This window comes from Geotrypetes seraphini, chromosome 2 (genome assembly GCF_902459505.1).
Source record: "Geotrypetes seraphini chromosome 2, aGeoSer1.1, whole genome shotgun sequence".
NCBI classification, from domain to species: Eukaryota; Metazoa; Chordata; class Amphibia; order Gymnophiona; family Dermophiidae; genus Geotrypetes; species Geotrypetes seraphini.
The window spans coordinates 344,081,541-344,105,541 of record NC_047085.1 but is presented as its reverse complement, the minus strand read 5'-3'; the positions used below and the strand labels follow the sequence as shown (position 1 = coordinate 344,105,541).

The window sequence follows — 24,001 nt, the reverse complement described above, 5'->3', positions numbered from 1 at the left end:
TAAATTCGCCTAAGGCTAGGTGGTAGCCTTAGGCGAACCTAGGCGGCCCTACATGTCTCCCTAGTAGAACGGGAGACGCTTACATTGTATGCCAGCAAAATGCTGGCCTACATTGTAAGTAGACGCGGCCACTATACTTATCTTGGCAAGGGATCTCCCTGCCGTGATAAGTATAGCGGCCGCGGCCACCTGTCCCCCCCCCCCAATGATCAACGGCAGGAGGGTGCACAACCCCTCCTGCCGGAGGATGCCCCCCAATGCCTCCTGATCATCAATCAGGCCTTAGGCTTAGTGGGGATGGGCCAGAAAGGGGAGGGCCCACCTCATTTCGACGAGGCGAGCTTGCTGGCCAGCCGGTAAAAAGACCTGTCCAGCAGACCAATGAGTAAAGGTTAGTGGAGGGGAAAGTTAGAGGGTGTCCGCAGGGGAGGTGTTAGCGCAGGAGGAGTGTCCGGAGGGGGCATCCTTCGACAGGAGGGGTTTGACACCCATCTGCCGGAGATTGTCGGGGGGGGGGGAGGGGGAAAACAGGTGGCTGTGGCTGCTATACCTATCGTGGCAGGGAGATCCCTTGCCACAATAAGTGTACCGGCCACGTCTACTCTAACCCAATTCTATAACCGGCGTCTGTAACATGGACGTCGGTTACAGAATCGGGGTTAGTGTAAGCCCGATTCTGTATAGCATGCCCCTCCCGGGTGTCCTTTACAGAATCCAAGCCTCCATGTTTCATTATTCACTGATATTAGTGTGCTCTATATAGAACGAGGGCACACTATTTTGGAAAGAAAATTCACTACTTCCCCGATAGTGGAGCTACCATGTATCAACAAACTATTGCATGTGCACAAAATAATGCGGTCATGCATACCCTATTGAAAAAAGAGTGGGGCACTTTCTGTAATAATGCAGTGTTTCCACATAATGGGCCAGATTCTATATATGGTGCCACAAAAATCAGCATGGAGAAAACCATAGAACTATTCTATAAACTGCATCTATAGTTAGGTACAGCCGTCCCCATAACTAAAATTTAGGCACAACCATTTATGCCAATGAAAACCTGGTATAAATGCTTGTGTCTAAATTCAGTGTGGATTGGGTGCATTCTATAACAGTGCAAATACTTTTTAGGAATGCCCGTGGCCAGCTCATGTTCTACCCTTGGCCACGCCCCCTTTCATTTCCACACATTGGAATTTATACAGACAACATTATAGAATATGCTTAGGAAGTTGCTTATGTAAATTCTTTTTAGTGCGAATTAGTGAAGATAATTGCTTGTTAGTGATCAGTTACCAGCACCAATTGGCTCCTTACGCAATTATGGTGTGTCCATGATTTGGCCATGGAGCCAAATTTATCCCCCCCCTTTGTGGTCACTTTAGCGTTTTTTATTGCCGGCCATGGCGGTAAAAGTTCCGATGCTCATAGGGATTTTATGAGCGTCGGAGCTTTTAACACCATGGCCGGCAATGCAAAAGCTAATGCACTTTCATACATTGGAGGGTTAGTCACCATATGTATAATTTAGGGCAGAGGTAGGGAACTCCGGCCCTCGAGAACCTTATTCCAGTCAGGTTTTCAGGATTTCCCCAATGAATATGCATTGAAAGCAGTGCATGCAAATAGATCTCATGCATATTCATTGGGGAAATCCTGAAAACCCGACTGGAATACGGTTCTCGAGGACCGGAGTTTCCTACCCCTGATCTAGGGGAATATGCACTATTTCCAAAGACTGGTAACTGACATAAGAACATAAGCAATGCCTCCGCTGGGTCAGACCCGAGGTCCATCGTGCCCAGCTGTCCGCACACACAGCGGCCCAACAGGTCCAGGACCTGTGCAGTAATCCTCTATCTATAACCCCTCTATTCCCTTTTCCAGCAGGAAGTTGTCCAATCCTTTCTTAAACCCCAGTACCATGCTCTACCCTTTTACGTCCCCTGGAAGCGCATTCCAGGTGTCCACCACACGTTGGGTAAAGAAGAACTTCCTGGCATTTGTTTTGAATCTGTCCCCTTTCAACTTTTCCGAATGCCCTCTTGTTCTTTTATTCTTTGAAAGTTTGAAGAATCGGTCCTTCTCTACTCTCTCTATGCCCTTCATGATCTTGTAAGTTTCTATCATATCCCCTCTAAGTCTCCTCTTCAGGGAAAAGAGACCCAGTTTCTCCAATCTCTCAGTGTATGAAAGATTTTCCATCCCTTTTATCAGACGTGTTGCTCTCCTCTGAACCCTTTCGAGTAACGCCATATACTTCTTAAGGTACGGCGACCAATATTGGACGCAGTACTCCAGATGCGGACGCACCATCGCCCGATACAACGGCAGGATAACTTCTTTCGTTCTGGTTGTAATATCCTTCTGACAAAACAAAATGGTCCAAAAAAATGAATAAAATGAAAATCCCCATAAATGACCCAGGAAATGAAAAATGTTTGGCTGCATCTGTTCAATTCTCATGTTAGTAAAAATGGTGAACAAAGGAAAAGAAACCAAGAATGAATTGCTCTCTGTCTTTCAATATAACACTTACCACTGTTTATGATCAGCATCACAGTTGCAATAGTATTTGGGGTCAGTGCAGTTCCGTTCTATCCCACATGCACACTTCTGAATACCAGGTGCAGAGCCACCCCAGTAATAATGTTTTTCATTGGCTTTCCCAACCCACCATGTGTAAGGAGTGCCATCTGTAAAGGAAGAAAGAACAGGTGAGAAACAAATGGCCCAGACAAGATGGTAGTGCTGTACTATAATCATAGCTCACAGTTTCTTGTAGCAGTTCATGAGTAGATTCTGCATCAATTGTATAGCACATTTGCATGAATTTGAATACTTTTCCATACTAAGTCTTGTAAATAGAGTAGATTTCCAAACTTGATTTGAGTCTATAATTTTATTCTTTTGGATGTTCTATGGATATGAAGGGGGAAGAGAGAGAGAGAGAAAATAAATTTCAGGGATAGAGAGGAGTGCAAACGAGGATTGGGTATGGGGAGAGGAGGGATTGAAGGAAGATCAGGCTAGGGGAGAGAAGAAGGGAGATGGGGATTAGAAGATGGGGAGGAGAAGGCTAGAAAGAGAGGGGATAAAATCTCTGGGAACATGGGAGAAGGGAGACAGGTATTTAAAAGAGGGAAACAGGTGCTCTGACATACTGAAAAGGAATCTGGAAGGGAGATAGGGCTCCAGCCCTGCATTCCCTTGGAACAATACTGGCTATCTTTCCTTTCCTCCCTGCCAGTCTTCTGTCTCCATCCCAGATAAATTCTCTCATTATTGCTATAGAACTATCACTTTATCCACGCTTTTTCATCTCCAACACATAAATGTGGACATACTATTGATATGATTTTAACTCCTTCTCATATACATCATACAATTACATCTATTTCTATTATAGCCTTTTTATGGTCTGATCATTCTTTAATCCATTTTTATTTACCACATCAAAAGAAATCTAGTATTAATCATCAACACACTGGATGAGAATATTGATGGCAGAAGGAAGCAAAAGATGAGAAATTGAATGAATAAGGCGTAATTTATAATAACTACATTGTATTACAGTAGAAATTTGTGTTTGAAAAGTTAACTTGGAATCAAAAGTAACACCTAGAATTTTCAATGTTGTTGAAAGTTGAATTGAAGGAAAGTATCAATAAAGAAGAAAGTGATTGTTTTATCCCTTGTAGTAAAAAGTAAAGCTTTAGATTTTTGAGGGTTCAAGGAAAAATGGTTTGTATACAACCATGAAGAAATCAGATCAAGTTTTTGATTTAATTTCTTGTACTTCTTGAGAATTTGTATTATCAATTGGATGAAGAAGTTGAATGTCGTCTGCTTAGACAAATATAGTAAAGCTGATAGACTATGCAAGTGTAAGTAATCGTGACATAAAGATATTAAATAAGATAGAGGCAAGAATTGACCCTTGTGGTACCTCACATGGTAATGTAAAAGGTTCCATATACAGTATTCCCCTGAAATTCACAGGGGTTCCATTCTAGGATCCCCCGTAAATTTTGAAAAACTGCGAATGCGGTTTTTCACCTGTCAAAAGGCAGGGAAGGCAGAAGAGGGCAGCTGGAGCACCGGCGGGTGAAGAAAATCCAGCCACCTCTTCCTCTAGTAAAATCGGGCTACACCAATCAGGAGCTGCTTTGACATGCAACTCCTGATTGGTATAGCAATTGGTATAGCGGAGCAGACCACGAATGAGCGAGTCTGCGATTCGTGAACTGCGAATTCGCGGGGGAACATTGTATTGATCTTGCAACTTTAATTTGTAAGTTTGATCACTTAGACAAGATTTAAACCGTTGCAAAGCTGTAAGGGTTATGCTGATATCATGTAAACAACATAGTAAAATATTACAATTAATAGTATCGAATGCAGCAGTAAAATCTAATGAGATCAATAGTACTGGTTTAAGATGTTGGATATAATTCAGTACTGCTGTTAATGCAAGAAGTGAAGTCTCTGTTGAATGATTTGGGCAGAATCCAGTTTGACTAGGAGGTAAAATATGCATTTTTTCAAGAAAATCATTTAAGACATTGAAGATCTATTTTTCAATGATCTTTGCATAGAATTTAATATTAGAAATTGGTTTATAATTTGCATTTTCCAAAATGGCGGCTGACCTAGACTTAGTTGTCCTGCAAGGATAATCAAATGTTTTACTAGACATCCTAGACGAGTTAGACAATGTAAAAACAGGTATACCGTATTTTCATGCATATAACGTGCGCGTTATACACGATTTTACAAACCGTGCATAACCGTGCGCATTATACGTGTGAGCGCGTTTTACAACTTTTTTTTTTCAATCCGAACCGGCATCCCCCCTGCGAACTGGCATCCTCCCCCCCGCTCACGTCACTCCCCCTCCCCCGCGATCCTACATCCCCCCCAGCACCGCAAAACATCTCTTACCCGATTGGGCACCGGCACCGGCACCAGCACCAATGCACAGGATGTGCCAGTGCCCGAAGATCCTCCCTCGTTGGGTTGGGCTGGGCTGGGCTGGGCAGTGCGATGCGAAAGAGATCCTCCTTCTTCCTGCGCCGGGCTGGACTAGGCTTTGAGCATTTGCACATGCTCAAAGCCTTCTGGTCTCGCTCTCTCCGAGCGCAGGAAGAAGGAGGATCTCTCTCGCACCGCACCGCACCGCACCGCCCAGCCCAGTCCAGCCCAACGAGGGAGGATCTTCGGGCACTGGCACATCCTGTACATTGGTGCTGGTGCCGGTGCCCAATCAGGTAAGAGATGTTTTGCGGTGCTGGGGGGGATGTAGGATCGCGGGGGAGGGGGGGGGGGGACGCGAGGTGGGGGGGAGGATGCCGGTTCGCAGGGGGAATGCCGGATTCGAATGAAAAAAAAAATGCTCTCTCGGGTAAGCGAGCGGGGGGAGGATGCCCGTTTGGAGTAGGCGGGAAGAGGTTTTAGCATGCGCGATATATGCGTGTGCGCGCTATATTAAAATTTTTTTACATAAATTTGTGTTCCCCGCGCGCTATACCCGTGTGTGCATTTTACACGGGTGCGCGGTATATGGGTGAAAATATGGTAAGTGCCAAAAAGATATCTAAAGTGACCAGCTAACCACTGCAGAGCCAAAGTAAAGACCCCACACACTACCCCAGTGTTCACTGACCCCTTCACAGCTCCACAAAGATCAAAATAAAAAAGTATTCAGAACATCAACACCTGGTATAGGAAGGCCTAGTAGAGCTGCAAAAAAAGTCTAGGGAAAGGAGAATGGGTGAGAAATTCTTTTTCATCATTTCCCATTGCCTTTGTGGCAGGACTTCTTTACTATGATTGCAAAGCTCTTTCAAATGAAGAAGGATTGTGGGGTCGCAAAGTTCGGGTTCTTGAAGAAGCTGCTATAGTGAGCGTCCATGACAGCAATAATAAATAACTGAATTAAAGTTAGTTAAAATAAAGCAGTGTGCTGGGTGAAAGGATTATACAGTAACATTGCCTGCAAAGCAGCAGGCATCAGAGAGACAGCCCCGTCCTATTCAAGTGTACAGAGCTTGGTTCTTGGCACTTTTAGATGGACAGTTGTTTAACAGAAGGGAGCATCCATGGCACTGGCTGTCTGGTGACAGACCGAAGCAAGCCACCTGATATCAAAGAAGTTCCAGTGTAAAGACGAGTTTTTCAAATAGGATTACACGAGAGAAGCAGTACCTTAATTTGCAATATCTGAAACACAGTTTTTAGTTTAATGCAGTCGGATTGAATGCATATTTATTGTGGCTGCCTTATAGCAAAGGGAACCATCAAAAGGATCAAATGTTTCTGAAGAAAACAGAATAATATGCATGTGGCATGTTATTGGTCAGGGCTCAGAGTCACCTGTAAGGCAGGTTGTTGTGGTTAGGTGCCATTGACTCGTGCTTGAGTCCTATCAACATGAGGAATTGCAGATCTAAAAAGAAATCGGTTTTGTGCTAGTTTGGAAAGGTCTTCCAGTGTCATCCCCATGGTTATTTTCAATGTGTCCAGCCATCTGATTGCAGGTCGCCCTCTTCACCTGGTTCCTTCGATCTTCCCAAACATGATGTCCTTCTCTAGTGATCTCTCTCTTCTGATGGTGTGACCAAAATCATTTGGGCTTTGAGTGACATAGCCAGTTTGATCTCTTCCAGTGCTTAATCAATTTATGGGGTCTACAGGCACACAGACTAGGGAAAGGGTCCCCTCCAATGAGCAAGCTCATTAAAGCAAATAGCAAAAGAGTCAGGCACAACAGAGTAGTGAAAAGGCAAAAACCATATTAGAGACCTCTAACAGGACTTTCCCAGGGAAGAAAAGCTTGGCATTTCTCTTGTATTTGGGGGTTTATACTTCCCCTGAAATGTTTGACTTGCATTGTCATTGCACTAAGGCAGAGATTCTCAGCCCTGTCCCTTGGACACACCTAGTCAGTCAGGTTTTCAGAATAGGGAGTGTGTGGCACAATGGTTAGAGCTACAGGCTCAGCACCCTGAGGTTGTGGTTCCAAATCCCATGCTGCTCCTTGTAACCCTGCACAATTTACTTAATCCACCATTGCCCTTCTTACTAATCTTAAAACATTTCTGTTCAAAAACACAAGATATAAGCTGACATTTTCCTCTCACACTTAAGTGTCTACATTTTCGTTATCCTATCTCCCCTTGTGTCATCCTTTTATTTTTTACATTGTAATTTTATTACCTTCCCTCCTTACGTATTAAGTTTTATTCTCGTGTTGTTTTTTTGTGGTCTCTCTTTTTCAGATTTGGTTATTGCAGCTCATCTCCAGCGGAACTTCTACGCATTAGTTCTTTTGGATTGTTTAGCTCTTCAACGTATCTTCAACCCTAGGACTAGCAGGGACCCATGAGGAAGACCTTTTCTCGAAATACAGACCATGTTGGGTCCAGCGCTCTCAGTGGACTAGGTCCTTAAAGTTTTTATCTGGATTGCTATGTTGATTTTTTAATAAAGTCCATATCAGGAACATAGTCTCTCCACAGTGTTTCTTTGGTTTGTCTCTGTTTTTATTACCCTTTTTTCAAATATGAGGTACACAATCAAAACAGAAATAAGTCTATAATCCTGCCTAAATCGGCACTTGGACGATCATAAAGACAGGTTGTCCAAGTACCGATAATCCAAACGGGTTTTAGACGTATCTAAAAGCAGCTTAGGCCTTTTTACTGCCGCTGTACGCCCAGAGTGAAAAGGGGTGTTTTGGAGGAGTGGTTAGGGTGGGAGGTAGGTGGGATGTGGGCTGACTTAGACATAGTCGTCCTGTAGCAATAATCAAAAGTGTGACGAAACTGCCTAGATGGAACATATATGTTGTGACTTAGGTGAACTAAAAACAGGTATAAGTGCCCAGAAGGTATCCAAAGTGACCAGGTAACCACTGCAGGGACAAAGTACAGACCCCTACACACTCCCCCAGTGATCACTGCCCACCCCCACCATAAAAATCAGAATAAAACATACATACCTGCCTCCAGAATATCAGCATCTGGTATAGGAAAGCCTAGTAGAGCTGCATAGGGGGGTGGTTGTGAATCATAGAGAGGAAGACCCAGGCCCATAAGCCACTCTAACCACTGCATTCATGGTGGAAAATATGAGCCCAATAAAACCTTCCCAAATCCAACTGTACTGCCAGATAGGTGGCACCTGCAGCCATAAGGGCTATTGGGGTGGTTGACAGGTGGGTATAGTGGGTTTTGGGTGGATCACCATGACCTGCAAGGGAGTTGTAGTGAGGTGTTTATGCGATACACTTTTTGTGAAGTTCACAGCAGTGCTCTGTAAGGTGCCCCACTATTTTGTTTCCATGTCTGGGTGGCCAGTCCATCACTTTGCTGACCCCTCCCATGTCCAAAAGGTCTTTTTCTAGGTGTTTTGGATGAGAATAGGGTATAAAGATAGATGACTTGGCGGTCTGGATGATCAAACAACTGGATGCATAATTAGATGATTCTCAAAAAAAAAAAATTGGGATGTATTTTTTGAAAATGAACTTTAGACGCTGCCGACTTTGGGTGACTAACGTCCTAGGCCCAAAATGGACTTAGACTTGTTTTTTATTATGCCCCGCCACATTTTTAAACTGAATTACAAACCACTTAGACTTTGAGATAGGCAGTATATGAAATAAACTTGAAACCACATTTAGATAGAGTTTGAGCCCAACAGAACAGATAGGGAAAAGTGCTTGAATATCTGAATGTAAACCACTTAGGTTATAGGTGGTATATAAATACTAAAATAAATAAATATCTACAATGAATATGCATGAGATAGATTTGCATATAATGGAGGTAGTGCATGCAAATTTATCTCATGCATTTTCATTGTGGATATCCTGAAAACCTGACTGGCTGGTTGTGTCATGAGGATTGAGTTGAGAACCCTTGTATAACGTATAATGCATAATCCTGCCATTTTTATAGTTTGATTAGCCCCTATCTGAAGCAAGGGCCAGGATGTTCTTCCTATGTTTGGAAAAGGCGAACATTTTGACAGTCTGCTGCAAATGTAAATTGTCATAAAAATTTTTATTATATCTTGCAAGAAAAAATCAAGTTCTTCCAGATTTGATTCAGAGAAAGAGCTGAAGAGGATTAAATGTCTCCAGGTGCATAGAAGAGGCTCCCAATCCATGCAGGCCTTACTGACACAGTCTTTGGAGTTACAGAATGGAAGAGGGAAGCCACCTTAATAAACTGGAATTTTTGCAGGCTGTGATACTCTTTTCCAGGCAGACACAACAGTTAATCAAAGATGATGGTGTTCAGGATCTTATGACCCAGGTCATTTCCAGAAATGCCAGATTACCCAGTTCTAGGCTGGAGATTTTTGGCCAGTCCTGGTTAACAACTTACATGGATTAATAATGCTTTTTCGTATCATTGAAATAATTTCTACAAGTCCCATAATGTACCAGGATGGGGTAGTCAGAAATCCAGGACCATTCAATAATCTCCAGCTTGGAAATGGGTATCTTGGCATCTCTGCATTTCAGATGCTATTAGGAACTATTTAGCACACTTTCCACTAAATCTTTGAAACCATACATTTCATACTCAGGACCTGGGGAAATGGCTTGGAATGCAGTGATATCATTTTTTTTCAGACTGCAGAGCATCAGTGCTGTTCTGCTCTAGCCCCTCCCTTCCAGACAGTCTGCAGGAGAAGAGAGGAGGGGTTGAATCTGGAGCTGAGCAGAGCAGAGACTCTGTTCAATACACTAACCCTTCCTCTCCTGCTACTCCTGTCCCTGCCCATATGCCCCTTCTCCAGCTCTACATCTTCATTTATTTTTTGTCTACAAATTAAGCTGTTCATACTGTTTTGAAAAGCAACAATACGTACGTAATCCGGACTGGGGCAGCCCTATAATGAGGCCAACTGAGGCGAAGGCCTCAGGTGGCACTGTTGAGGGAGCAGCATCTTGCTGCCAGCCCTCTTTGCCACTCCCCTTCTCTGCATCTAATGTGCCTTTCACCCTTCTCCCCCCAATTGGAATTTTTCCCCATTCTCTCCCCCCCCCCCACATCTTTCTGTAATTTTTTGTAAAAGTTGCCATGCGGTAGTAGCAATTTCCTGTCGCAGTTCCCGGCATCTTCTCTCTACTGCTATCCGCCCTCTCCAGCAAATTCCTGTTTCAACTAGGGTGGACCACAGTGGAGAGAAGACGCCAGGACCGGTGGCAGGGAATTGCTACCACCACCTGGCAACTTTTACAGAATAGTAAAGGTAGATTGCAGGAGGAGTGGTGGGGTGGATAAGGGTGAAAGGTGCATTAGATGCCAGGAAGGGAAGTGTCAAAGAGGGCCGGCAGCAAGATGCCACTCCCTCAACAGAATCCTGAAGATAGATATTGGACTCAGGGAAGGTAGTGAGAGATGAGAGAGATGGACTCAAGTGAGGAAAGGAGGGAAAGATAGTCTCAGAGATGAGGTGAGGGAGGGGGAGATGTCAGATATGGGAGATGAATGGGGAGGACAGAGGGGCTAAAATGGGGATAGTGAGAGATGGACTTCAGGGAAGATGGAGGGGGCAGGAGACAGAGAGATAGCAAAAGGGATGAAAGGGGGGTCAAGGCGAGATGGTAGAGGGTGTGAAAGGGAGATACTGACGGTGGAGGGGAAGATAGGGAAAGAGAGACAGAGAGAGATGGACTTGATGGAAGAGGAAAATGTGGGAGGGAGAGAGAGAAAAATGGTAGAGGGGCAAAATGAGGAGAGGGAGAGATGAACAACTCAGAGATAGCAGAGGAAAGAGGAGAGATAGGGAAAGGCAGATGGAATATGGACTTTGGGCCAGAAGGGGGAGGGAGGGAGAGATGTCAGATATGGGAAGAGGGGATAGAAAGGTAGAAATGAGAGATGTTGGAGTTGTGGGAGGGAGGGAGGGAGGGAGAGAGAGAAAGAAAGAAGAAGACAATGCTGGGTTACAAGGGTGGAGTAAAGGACAAGGAAGGTGATGCTAAAAATTGTGGATCTGTGTGGGAGAGTTGTGAAGGAGATGAGTGAGAGGAAAATAATGAGCACAGAGGGTAGAAATGTGGTAATGGGGAACAGATAAAAGAGAATAGGAAGATGGGAAATTTGAAAGCTAAGGGATAAGAGAAGAGGATTAAAAGTGAAAAGGAATAAAGTAAGAGTTACATTTGAGTGGACAGAGGCAGAAAAGAGAAAAATAGAAGAGAGCACTTTAAGAGAAAGACAAGAACAGCCATACTGGGTCAGACCTATATGACACTATGTTATAGATTGGATGTTCCTATTAGAGAATGACACGGTGGTTGTTACCCACGGCTAGCCATGGGTAACCCGCTGAAACGGTGACAAAAAAAAAAAGGTCACCGTGAGATCGGGGACAAAGCCATTCACCGCCCCATGGAGTGGTGAATGGTGAGCATGCGCAGTGAATGAGCGTGCGGTCCGGCAGTCCTTTCTCTCTTGCTGGCCAGCCGGCCATGCATCTCCCTCCCCCTTACCGTCTCTTGTGGCGAAACTGGCGATTTCTATAAGGCTATGCACTGTATTACAGTCAGAGCCTTGAAGTCGTGTCGCATTGCCTGCTGGGAAAGTCTCCTCTAACGCATCTTCCTGTTTCCAGTTGCATCTAACAGGTAATGTGACGCGACTTCAAGGCTCCGGCTGTAATACAGCGCATAGCCTTATAGAAATCGCCAGTTTCGCCACAAAAGACGGTAAGGGAAAGGGAGGGAGGGAGAGAGGGAAATGCATGGCTGGCCGGCAGGAGGGAGCTGCTGGACTGTGCGAAGGGTGCTGGGGGTGAGAAGATGCTGAAGCAGCCTGAAGGGAACTTGGGAAGAAAGAGAGGGGAGAAGATGCTGGGAAATGGGGAAGAGAGAGTAGGAAGAAGATGTTGGGAAATGGGAAAAAGAGAGTAGGAAGAAGATACTGGGAAATGGGGAAGAGAGAGTGGGGAGAAGACACTGGGAAATGGGAACAGAGAGTGGGGAGAAGATGATGGAAGGGAAGAAGACAGAGATGCCAGATTATGGGGGAGCGGAGGGAAGAAGATGGGTGCCAGACCAATTGGGGGGGGGAGGGGTGAAGGCAGAAGCACAGTAACAGAGCAAATGGAAGACGCAGAGAGACGGCAGACAGTGGATGGAAGAAATTGAATGAGAAGATGAGGGAAGCAGAAACCAGACAACAAAAGTAGAAAAATATTTTCTATTTATTTATTTTGCTTTAGGATAAAGTAGTATATTAATTGTGTTTATAAAAATGTATAAACAAAGCCCTGCCAGCTGAACATCTCTTTCTCTAGTTCAGCAACCAGAACTTTGATTTACACTTCCCCCTCCCCATTCACGGTTTCCCTACTCGCGATTTCACATAATCACAATTTTTTTTTGGGGGGAGGAGGAAAAAAACCCCCATATTTTTGTCTTCCCCCTGGCATCTCAGCCTTACCTGGTGGTCTAGCTGGTTTTCGGGGCAGGAGCAATCTTCCTACGCTCCTGCCCCGTGCAGATAGCGTAGGAAGATCGCTACTGCCCTGAAAACCAGCTAGATCACTAGGTAAGGCCGGGATGCCGGGGGAAGGTGGAAGGGAGGCGGGGGTGGGTCAGAACCGGATATTCGCGGTTTTTCACCATTTGCGGTCTGGCTCTGCCCGTATCCCCCGCGAATAAGGAGGGAGAAGTGTATAAGGAAGGAATAAGCAAAATATTGCAGTACTGAGGCTTGTATGGATGCTGTGGGGATGGGGACGGGGTGGTGAAAGGGACGGCAGGGATGGGGATGTGAAGGGGACGGGGCAGTGAAGAGGATGGTGGTCCGGGGATGGGGCAGTGACGGAGACAGAATTTTTCCCTGTGTCATTCTCTAGTTCCTATCTTTGACATGATATCCCCTTGGTTAAATAAAATGTTTAAACTTAAAAAGATATGTCATTGAAAGCAAATCAAATTGAAAAATCGATTTAACAGGGTGAATCCAATCAAATTTTTTCCCCTGAATCGGGCAGCACTAGTACAGAGGATAAACATGTGGTAATTGGAAATAGGTGAAAGATAAATGTGAATAGGAGGCTGGGAAAGGGGTGAGATGGGACATGGGAGAGCTAGGGGGTGAGAGAAGGAGATGGAAAGTTGATAAGTAGGTGAAAAGTAGAAAAAAGTAGGGTGAAATCTGAGTGGACAGAGGCAAAAAAACAAACCTCAATAGAAAGGAAGGAAAGAGCTAAAAAGGAAAAATCAGTATGTCAGAGACAGTTACTTTAGATTGAGGGAACAAGGCAGGAGGAGAGAAGAGAATTGAAAAAGAGACATCCACTGGAAGCAGAAGACAGGAAAGCAGACAAGTAACCGGAACCAACATAATAGAACATGAAACCGTCCAGAAATCAAAGGTAGAATAAAGTGTTTTATTTGGAATGTATTAATTGAAATATACTAGTTTTGGGAAGTATTAATTGCAGATGTCTTCGTACTTTATTCAGTAAAAAATATGGAGCCCCTTTTCAGCTTTTGTATTTCACAATGAGCCTGGTAGAGGATTTTTTTTTTTGTATGGCGACTTCCATGGAGAAATGTTCTAGTTCTGATCTGCAAGTTATGGGGAGGTAGAATATCAGCTCCCATATGACTAATTTTATTATGGTGTATTAAACTGGGTTTTATTTTTTTTTTTGCTTTCTTTCTCATTTTGCTCCTTGTTGTTTGAGCATTATCTATCTCCTTTGTGTTTTTGCTGAAAAGCAGGTGAAAGAATGTGTGGTGAGAAAAATGGTTCTTTGCGTTTGTCTGGCAGGATCTATTGTTTTGCTTTAAACATGGGTGACCTGGGCCTAAAAGGTGTGCGATGCTGTGCTGTCATTTACTATGTTACTGAAACTATTACCCTCTAAGAAGCTGCTGCCATAGACAGCTGGCCAGTCTTGCCTAACAGTTGGGACAGCCCTTGCCCCACCTCCATTTTGGATGCTCAAAGGGGGGGACGGGGACGCCAGCTTATTCCTTGCCTCAAGCAACGGATTGCCTTGAGCCACTCCTGAGCAGGACCATTCAGTACGATATTTATGAGGTGCAGGAATGATCAAACTAAACATGTGGAATTATTTGTATTTGTTCTAGATGGTTAACATTAAACTTAAGAAATATTAATCCACCATATAACAAATGCAAACAAACTAAATAAGACTGAAAACGCTAAACCAAACAGAAAACCATTACATCACAATCAGCAAAAACTTGAATAAAAGTCAGATCAGCTAACAATTTGATATCTGCAGGTATTCATTCCAGATACATTGAAAATGAAAATCATCTTATTTTGGGTTGTTTTTTTTTGCCCTATGAATATTGTGGGGTTTTGGAACCTCTTTTAATCTCAGAATAGTGGTTGCTTGTTGTATCAGCATGTATTCAATTGATGTCTTCTGCCTCTGATTACATTTCCAATCTTCTGTTACCATAAGCTCCCTTCTATTCCCTTCGTTCATCCCAAAAGTCGCCTCTGCAACTATTACCACCTCCCTGCACATGACTGGACAAAACACGTGAACCCACCTTTGCATATGCTGCCCCCAAACTGTGGAGCTCAAAACAGAACTTTCATGCTGCCTTCAAGAAACAGTTAAAGACATGGTTATTTAAACAAACCTACCTAGTATCTAACTCTTCTCCCTTTTTTTCCAGGTCTTATCTCTCAAGAGCCCCTTCTTGACCTTTTTTTTGAAAACCATTTTGTTGCATTTTAAATGCAAATCGCGGTATATCAACTTTGTTAAAATGAATAAATAACAACCCTTGTATCTGAGATCTTAGAGAAAGAGGAGGATAAAAACCAACAGACCATGATGTTTGAAAAAACCAAAACCAAACCAAAACCACATCTACTTTAAAAAAGCAGCAAAATAAGTTTACAACATATGCATCAGTCAACAGGAAGCCACTTTTATTAGGATAGTTTAAACTTGATGATCCAAACAAAATCCATCTTCTGATCAAACCCAGATACTATTCCTTCTGTTAGGACTGCAGTCTTTACAATCATACCACCTCTAATTTTTAGCCCCACAATGGGGTTGGTGATAATATAGTGCTCGAAGGGACATTATTTTGATTTAGGAAAAGTTACAGAGCAGTGTACTGTTTCTAATGGCCCGCAATGCTTCTGGCACTTGCTGTTGTGCCGAGCACTTCAAATGTGTTAGCTGAAATGGATTCCGCAGTCTCTCAGCTCTCTTTTTGCAAAAGAAACACAAGAAGTGCTCAAGCAGTTGGTTGAGCTGCATGACTCTCTTGGCCATGAGTGTGCTCATTTTGCTTTTGGCTAACTGTGCACATTCTATTAGCATATCGGCCTGATGATTTTGGAAACTGCACGCTCATCAAGACTTCAGTGACAAATGATCCAGATAAATGAACTGCATGAGCCAAATGCTGGAATGTTTTGAAAACGGAGCCCCTTGAGTTTTGCGAGAGGTTCAGAAGTACTGCAGAAGTTTAGTTGAAAGTAGAGTGCATTGGCAATAAACACCTGCATGCTGTAGGGATATCCTTGTACAGATCAGACGAACTAAATATGCAGCTTTTCCCTATTAAATCTGAGGCAATGTCGAGCCTTTTTGAAGTAACAGATCAGTTCTTCTTGGTCCCTTTTATTTGTCTTATGGAGGTCGTACAAGAACTGTTGAAACTTTCAGTGTCTAGAATAAAATCATACAAATGACCTGATATCTTTAGATCACTTTTCAAAGTGTTCCTGCTAAAACCAGATAAATGGATGGGACTCATAACTTTCTTTTCTTGAAGAAAGCAAACAGTGCACTCTAGGCTGAATGACTCTCAGTTTGTGCTAAACTTAATCTTTTGCAAGCAGCACAGTTATTCTGAGTGTGATATCGATGCTTCTATGGCCTTCCCTTCAGGATTGTGCAGCTTCTTTAATAAGCTTTCCTAAAACAGCTGACTGCTTCTCTGTTACTGAAGCAAGGGGAAGAGAGACTCCTCATAGCTATGCCTCCCTTTCTCTACGCCCCTCCCTCCAAGAAAAAAAAATAGCAAAAATCACAAGTTTTACAAAGCAAGCAACAGTTAATAAAGATAGTTGAGCAAGAGACTAAAGTAGATAAATGATTGAAAAGTAGAAATACAGGGATCTCTTATTACTGATAAAAAGTATGCTATAGAATAAAATAAATAGCAAAGAACATTTATATTAATGGAGGAGTGGCCTAGTGGTTAGAGAAGCTGCCTCAGCACTGTGAGTTTGAATCTCACTGCAGCTCCTTGTGACTCAGGCAAGCAACACTCCATTGCTAGGGTTGCCATATTTGTTTAAGTAAAAAAAGAGACAAATCTCTCATTTGAAAGGAAGCTCTAGGATGAGAGGGCATAAGATGAAGTTAAGAGGTGACAGGCTCAGGAGTAATCTAAGGAAATACTTATTTTTTTTTTTTTTTTGCAGAAAGGATGGTAGATGCATGGAATTGGCTTCCACTAGAGGCGGTTGAGACAAAGACTGAATTCAAGAAAGCGTCGGACAGGCACGTGGGATCTCTTATGCTAGCAAATACAGGCCTCCTTTTATGATTCTGTGGATGGAACAGATCGGATGGGCCACTTGGCCCTTATCTGCCTTCATGTTTCCATGTCTAAAATATGTAAACAACTTTTGACTGTAACCACACATAAAAGCAGTACTGTATATCAAATCTCATCTCCTTTACCTTTGCATTCACATTATTGGAGGCCAGGATTCGGGAACAGGAGGCCCAACATTTAAAACAACTTAAATTACCAGAATAGGCTCCTGGCTGTTTAAATTGCCAATTCAATGGCATATTCAATGACACTTAACTGAGGCCAATATTTGACCGAGTGCAATATTCAGCCAGCAGTGATCAGTGTTTTGCTGAATACTGCCAACTTTATTTCGAAAATGCCAGGCCATGTCTGAGACCCAGCATTGAACTTCTAGATACACGGGGCAATGAAAATGTAGGCAGTTAAGTGTGATATTCAGCACTTATCTGGCTATGGTGAACCATATAAAGATAGGCGAACTGACCAAGGTAACTTCTAGCTCTACCATGGTCACAATGGCAGAAATGCCTTCCTGGAATCACAATACCCCTTTCAAATGTCCTGAAGACCAGAATCTCAAATAATGTCGGTCATGGATACAAAATACTGAGTTTCCACTGACCATCGTGCCAGTCCTAGTTCAAATAATAAGCACGTTAAGAACATAAGAGCTGCCATACTGGGACAGACCACAGGCCCATCAAGCCCAGTATCCTGTTTCCAACAGTGGCCAAGTACAGTGGCCAAAGAGAAGCAACACTCCAGAGCTGAGATTGTGATGTCATAATGCTCATTCCACCAATGCCTAAGAGTCATGCTCATCAGTGATGTCACAATGGCTTGACTGCCCTATACTTGGCTCACATAAGAGCTGCCATACTGGGACAGACCACAGGCCCATCAAGCCCAGAATCCTGTTTCCAACAGTGGCCAACCCAGGTCCCAAACAGTAAAACAGATTTTATGCTGCTTAAGCTAGGAATAAGCAGTGGATTTTTCCACATCCATCTTAATGGTTTATGGGCCTCTCTTTTAAGAAGTTATTCAAATCTTTATAAAACCCTGCTAAACTAATTGTTTTCACCACCTTCTCAGGCAATGAATTCCAGAGTTTAAATACCCACTTTGTGAAGAAATATTTTCTTCTCTTTGTTTTAAATCTACTACTTAGTAGCTTCATCGCATGCCCCCTAATTCTCGTATTTTTGGGAAATAGTAAACAAGTGACTCGCATCTACCTGTTCCACTCCACTCAGGGATCATTTTACTAAGCTGCGGTAGCGTTTTTAGCGCGCGCTAACCTCCACGCTACGTGGAAAAGCTAACGCCAGCTCAATGGAGGCATTAGCGTCTAGCGCGCGGGGCATTTTAGCGCGATAAAACCGCTAGCACAGCTTAGTAAACTGAGCCCTCAGTGTTTTATAGACCTCTGTCATAGCTCCCCTGAGCCAATTCTTCTCTGTGTTGAAGAGTCCTAGCCACTTTAGCCTTTCTTCATAGGGAAGTTGTCCCATCCCTTTTATCATTTTTGTCACCCGCCTCTGTACTTTTTCTAATTCCACTATATCCTTTCTAAGTTTCAGCAACCAGAATTGCACACAGTATTTTGAGATGCAGCCATACCATAGAGCAATACAAGGACATAATAACATTCTCAACTTTTCCTGATTCTTTTCCTGAAAATTTCTAATATTTTATTTGGAACAAATGGCCATTAAACATTTTTTTAAAAGCAGTTGTATCTCATTGCTGGTTCCAGCTACAGAAAAGGTATAATTTCTGTAAAATTTGCAGGATCTTTATAAATATTTTTTGTGTGTGAAAGCCTCAGAGTCTTCTTTCTTCCGGGTTCTTCTTCATCTAAGGACTTTTATATACATGCATTGTGGCTACATTCCTCTTGTTTTCTCTTTTGGAACCAGGACCTAAGTTTTCAGATCTCATTTAAGTGAAGCTTTAGGGAAACAGTTTTTTGTGCTTAGACTGTGGGCATGCTTTCCCCTGGATTATATATATGGTGCCCACATTTGGGCACTCTTCCCAGATGTGTACGCCACTTAATTGGCTGATTATTGGATGCTAACAAACAATAATTGACATCAATTAGCACCAATTAAGATTTGTGCACATATCTGGCTGCATGCTATTTTATAACATATTGAACTTAAATCCCATAATGCACAACCCAAAAGGGGGTGTGACCAATGGAGGGGCATTGGCAGGTCATGGGTGTTCTAAAAGGTTATGTGCAGTATTTCAGAATAATAGGTCTCCGTGTCCAACTTGGGTGCCAGAATTTATACTAAGTTCTAGCAGGCATAAGTCTGGCATAGGAACTGGCACCACACACTATTCTGTAACTATGGGTGCCTAAATTCCCCAGGGTGAAACCCAAAAGAGGCATGGCCATAGGCATTCCAAAAGGTTGCATGTAATATTATAAAATAAAGGGTCTCTGCACCCACTAGGTTTCAGCAGCCATAAGACTGGCATTCAGAATTGGGCACAGGAATTGGCGTTAAGCATTGTTTTATAAAGGATATGGGCTTAGACATAGAATGAGCTAATGCATTTTAGTTTAGTCATTTCTACAAACATTGATTTTTCTTCCCCCCTTTTACAAAACTGTAGCACAATTTTTAGGAATTCAACAAGCATCAGAGCGTAAAAAACACCTTATGGTTTTGTAAAAGGGGGTGGGGTATGTTACATGATAAAAATAATCTTTTTTAAATTTAACATTGGGCTCCTTTTACTACACTATAGAAGAGCTTCTTACCACAGGCTGGCAAGGTAAATGCTCCGATGCACATAGGAATTGAATGAGCTCTTCTGCAGTGTAGTAAAAGAAGCCCAATGTTAAATTTAAAAAAGATGATTTTTATCATGTGACTAAACTAAAATATATTAGCTCATGCTATTCTAAGCCCATGTCCATTATAAAACAATGCTTAACGCCAATTCCTGTGCCCAATTCTGAACGCCAGTCTTATGGCTGCTGAAACCTAGTAGGTGCAGTCTCTTGAGCCATTTCCTGTGAGCGATCTGCATAGGGCAGGAGCGTGGGATGATCGTTCCTGCCCCGAATAGCCACTAGACCACCAGGTAAGGCTTAAGGGGGGGCTTACAATAGCCTGAAAAATGAAAAAGCATTTTTTGTTTCAAAACCGCAAATAATCGAATCCGTAGATACGGAATCCACAAATATGGAGGGGGAAGTGTATGTCCTTGTAATAAAACTCAGAGATTATTATTTACTTATAGCAGCAAATACAGGCCCCTTCTTATGAAACCATTTTAGGCTTTTTTTAATCACCAATCACAGTGGTATTAGCTACGATGCTCATAGGAATTCTATGAGTGTCAGAGCTTTTTACCGCTGCAGCTGGTGATAAAAAAAAGCCTAACATGGTTTCATAAAAGGGGGGAGGGGGAACATTTTTGATGAAAATTCTTCCAAAGTCTCAAATGGGGTTAATTAACCTCAGCATGACTGAAAGCCAACAAGATTAGCTGCTCAAATGAAGGACCATGGAGTGGAAGGAGACGTACACAGATGGATCAGGAATTGGTTGGCAGGTAGGAAGCAGAGGGTAGGAGTGAAGGGTCACTACTTGGACTGGAGGAGGGTCACAAGTGGTGTTCCGCAGGGGTCGGTGCTTGGACCGCTGCTATTCAATGTATTTATAAATGATCTAGAAACAGAGACGAAGTGTTAAGTAATAAAATTCACAGACGACACCAAACTATTTAATGGGGCTAGGACTAAATAGGACTGCGAAGATTTACAAAGGGACCTGAACAAACTAGGGGAATGGGCAATGAGACGGCAGATGAAGTTAAATGTAGAGAAATGTAAAGTCTTGCATGTAGGAAATAGAAATCTGAGGTACAACTACACGATGGGAGGTATGTTATTGAATGAGAGTACCCAAGAAAGGGACTTGGGGGTAATGAAGCCGACTGCACAGTGCGCAGCGGCTGCTAAGAAGGCAAACAGAATGCTAGAAGGGTATTACAACCAGAATTAAATAAGTTATCCTGCCGTTGTATCGGGCGATGGTACGCCCGCATCTGGAGTACTGCGTCCAATATTGGTCGCCGTACCTAAAGAAGGATATGGCGATACTCGAGAGGGTTCAGAAAAGAGCGACGAGATTGATAAAAGGTATGGAAAACCTTTTATATACTGAAAGATTGGAGAAACTGGGGCTCTTTTCCCTTGAAAAGTGGAAGCTTAGAGGGGACATGATAGAGACTTACAAGATCATGAAGGGCATAGAGAAAGTGGAGAGGGACAGATTCTTCAAACATCTGAAGACTACAAGAACGAGAGAGCATTCGGATAAATTAAGAGGAGACAGATTCAGAACCAATGCTAGGAAGTTCTTCTTCACCCAGAGGGTGGTGGACACCTGAAATGTGCTTCCAGAGAGTGTGGTAGGACAGAGTATGGTATTGGGTTTCAAGAAAGGATTAGATGTTGTTTTCCTAAAGGAAAAGGGGATTGAAGGGTATAGATAGAGGATTAATATGCAGGTCCTGGATCTGATGGGCCGCCGCGTGAGTGGGCTGCTGGGCATGATGGACCTCTGGTCTGACCCAGCAGAGACACTGCTTATGTTCTTAAGGATATTACAAGGTACAACTATTATTATTATTATACAAAGATTATAGCCCGCAAATACCACAAATAGTTAATTGCAGGTTACAACATTAAGCCTATTTATTATTTCCATAGTGCTACCAATAATTCATGAGCTCACAAAATTAAAACCAAAAACTTAAAATTGCTAACAACCAAGTTCCAAGTAGTTTGCATCCTAAGCTGTCTTTTCTTCAATAAAATCCATTTTTTAAACTGCAGCCCATTATGAATGAACATATAAGCACACAATTTTACGAATACAAATAGTTTAACATGTAAGACTAACTAAATAAAAGGGATCACAATAAGTAGTGTGGGAATAAATCTTGACAACATTAATTATGTTTTGTAGGAGTGGGAAGATGCGCACAGGGCTACTTTCATATACCTCCACAAATAATTAGGAATTAATTCACTTGTCTGAGTAGCTGCACTTAGCAGCTAATATGCATGTACAACAGATTTTCAACAGCTATTTCTTCAGCATCTATTTAAGTAACAGTTTCTACTAGGAATGGTTTATTGAAAGAGAGAAAAATACCACAGAACAGAAAATGTATGTTGCACGTGTTTACACTGGCGTAGCGAGGGATCCCACTTATATGTAGGTGTTGGATACTTTATTTATTTAATTTTTTTTAGACCATCCTCCCAAAGGAGCTCAGAACAGTTTACAATCAGGTACTCAAGCATTTTCCCTATTTGTCCCGGAGGGATTGCAATCTATTTAATATACCTGGGGCAGTGGAAGGTTAAGTAACTTGCCAAGGGTCACAAAGGAGTAGCACAGGGTTGGAACCCATAAACTCAGGGTTCTGAGGCTGTAACTCTAATCTCTACACGATACTCTCCTCTTGGATTAAAACTTCCAGCAACAGTTATAAGATCCAGAAAAGTGGCATAAATAAAATATGCATAGGACAGACACAGGGGGACCTAAGATGCAGAGGGAGGCAAAGATTAGACATAATGGCACATATGGACCTTAAGGATTATGGTATATAGAGAAATACAAATGGCAGACTGGGTGGATCAGATGGTCTTTTTCTGCCAACATTTTCTTTGTTTCAATGTAATTCAGTACTAATTGACACTAATTCAATCTCAACCTGTTAGTGGCGTACCTAGCATATGTGGCACCCGGGGCCCATCATTTTTTTTAAAACCCCTCATCTATATGAAAAACATGATTTTTAGTAAATATCCACATATTGCTCAAGAGTGTACCTAGGAAAAGGCAGCATCTTAAACACTGTAGTGAGCACTAGAACACCAAAACACGCATTGTAAAACTGCCAGATCCTATACAGCCAGATCCTACACAGTCAATGCTAACAGAAAACCATGTCCTTTTCATACACACAGAACACAGATACACCCTCGCCCAATATGGAATAATCACAAACTAAAAATAGAAATATATAGACAAAAATTAAACTGAACTGCCAAGAAACCAGACTCTGCCTACAATGCAGCACCACCACACCACAGAAACAGTGAAACATGTCCCCTAATACTGTGCAAAATATAAAGACAGTAGATGTAAATTTGTAAAAACCGATACATAACAATCACCACTTTACAAATTAACAAATAGAAATAAAACAAATAATGAGAAATAAGAAAATACCATTTTATTGGACTAATCCATTTTTCAATTAGCTTTCAGAGGCCAAATCTTTCTTCAGGACAGTACAGTATACTGCTGTTATGGTATCCTAGAGGTTTAGTTCCCCCCAAATTGCCTTATTTCCATTTCCTATTTATAAACTTTTATCGATACAGTTACAATACTAATTGATTCTATGTAAAGCAACAAAAAATCTTTCTATCTTTTGTCCTTTCTGCTTTAATCATCTTCTCTTCGCTCTCTTCTTTCTATACAGCATTTGTCCTCTCTCCCTTCCATGCAGCATCTGCCCTCTCTCTTTGCTCCTTCCACCCAGCTTCTGCCCTCTCTCTCTACCCCTTCCATCCACTGTCCACCCGCTCTCTTCCATATGGCATCTTCTGTCTTTCTATGTCCCTTCAATAAACTGTATATCCTGTGCCCGGAGCTTGGGTTCAATTCGCTTACAGGCTGCGGCGGGAGATATGGCAACGAGGAAGTTGAAAGGAGGGAGGGTGGTTCCGGACCCGGTGGGCCGGCTGTGCACCCCCTTAGGACGTGAACCCAAGGCGGACCACACCCCCTTGGTAAGCCACTGCTATCTGCTTCCTCTACAATGGAAACTCTCATCCCAGAGTATTCCCTAACTATCCCTCTTTTTATCAAGTTGCGCTAAAGGTTTTTAGCGTGGGTCGGTAAGTGCTCTGATGTTCATAGGAAATCTTTGGGCTCCTTTTACTAAGCTGTGATAGCGGTTTTAGAACACGCTTAGCGTGCGTTGCACTGCCACGCGTGTTAGACGGTAACCCCAGCATTGAGCTGGCATTAGTTCTTAGCGCATAGCGTGGGGTTAGTGCATGCGGCAATGCAGCGCACACTAAAAACGCTAGCGCACCTTAGTAAAAGGAGCCCCTTGAGTGTCAGAGCATTTACAGCACCAGCTCGTGCTAAAAACCTCTAGTGCTGCTCGATAAAAGGAGCACTATATTCTTCCTTTTTTGTGCCTTGCAGTGAATTCTGCAAAGGAATGTTTATGGGATGAACTGCTCGTGCGCTCTATTTTTATTGGTTTGATTATAGGAATCAGAACCTAAAGACATTCCAGTTTTCTTCAGGACTGATACAATCACTGGAATTTTGCACCTGTCACTGC

The 24,001-nt window shown here is 42.7% G+C and overlaps 1 protein-coding gene across 4 annotated transcripts in view; it reads right to left on the bottom strand.

Annotated features, from left to right (window-relative positions):
* CNTNAP2 (contactin associated protein 2) overlaps window positions 1-24,001 on the bottom strand; it is a 2,440,986-nt gene that overhangs the window by 399,739 nt on the left and 2,017,246 nt on the right. For all 4 annotated transcript variants that reach the window (XM_033930311.1, XM_033930310.1, XM_033930313.1 and 1 more), the window contains one exon: window positions 2,543-2,699. In XM_033930311.1, coding sequence (XP_033786202.1) covers window positions 2,543-2,699 — 157 coding nt within the window. The remainder of the gene's footprint in view (window positions 1-2,542; window positions 2,700-24,001) is intronic.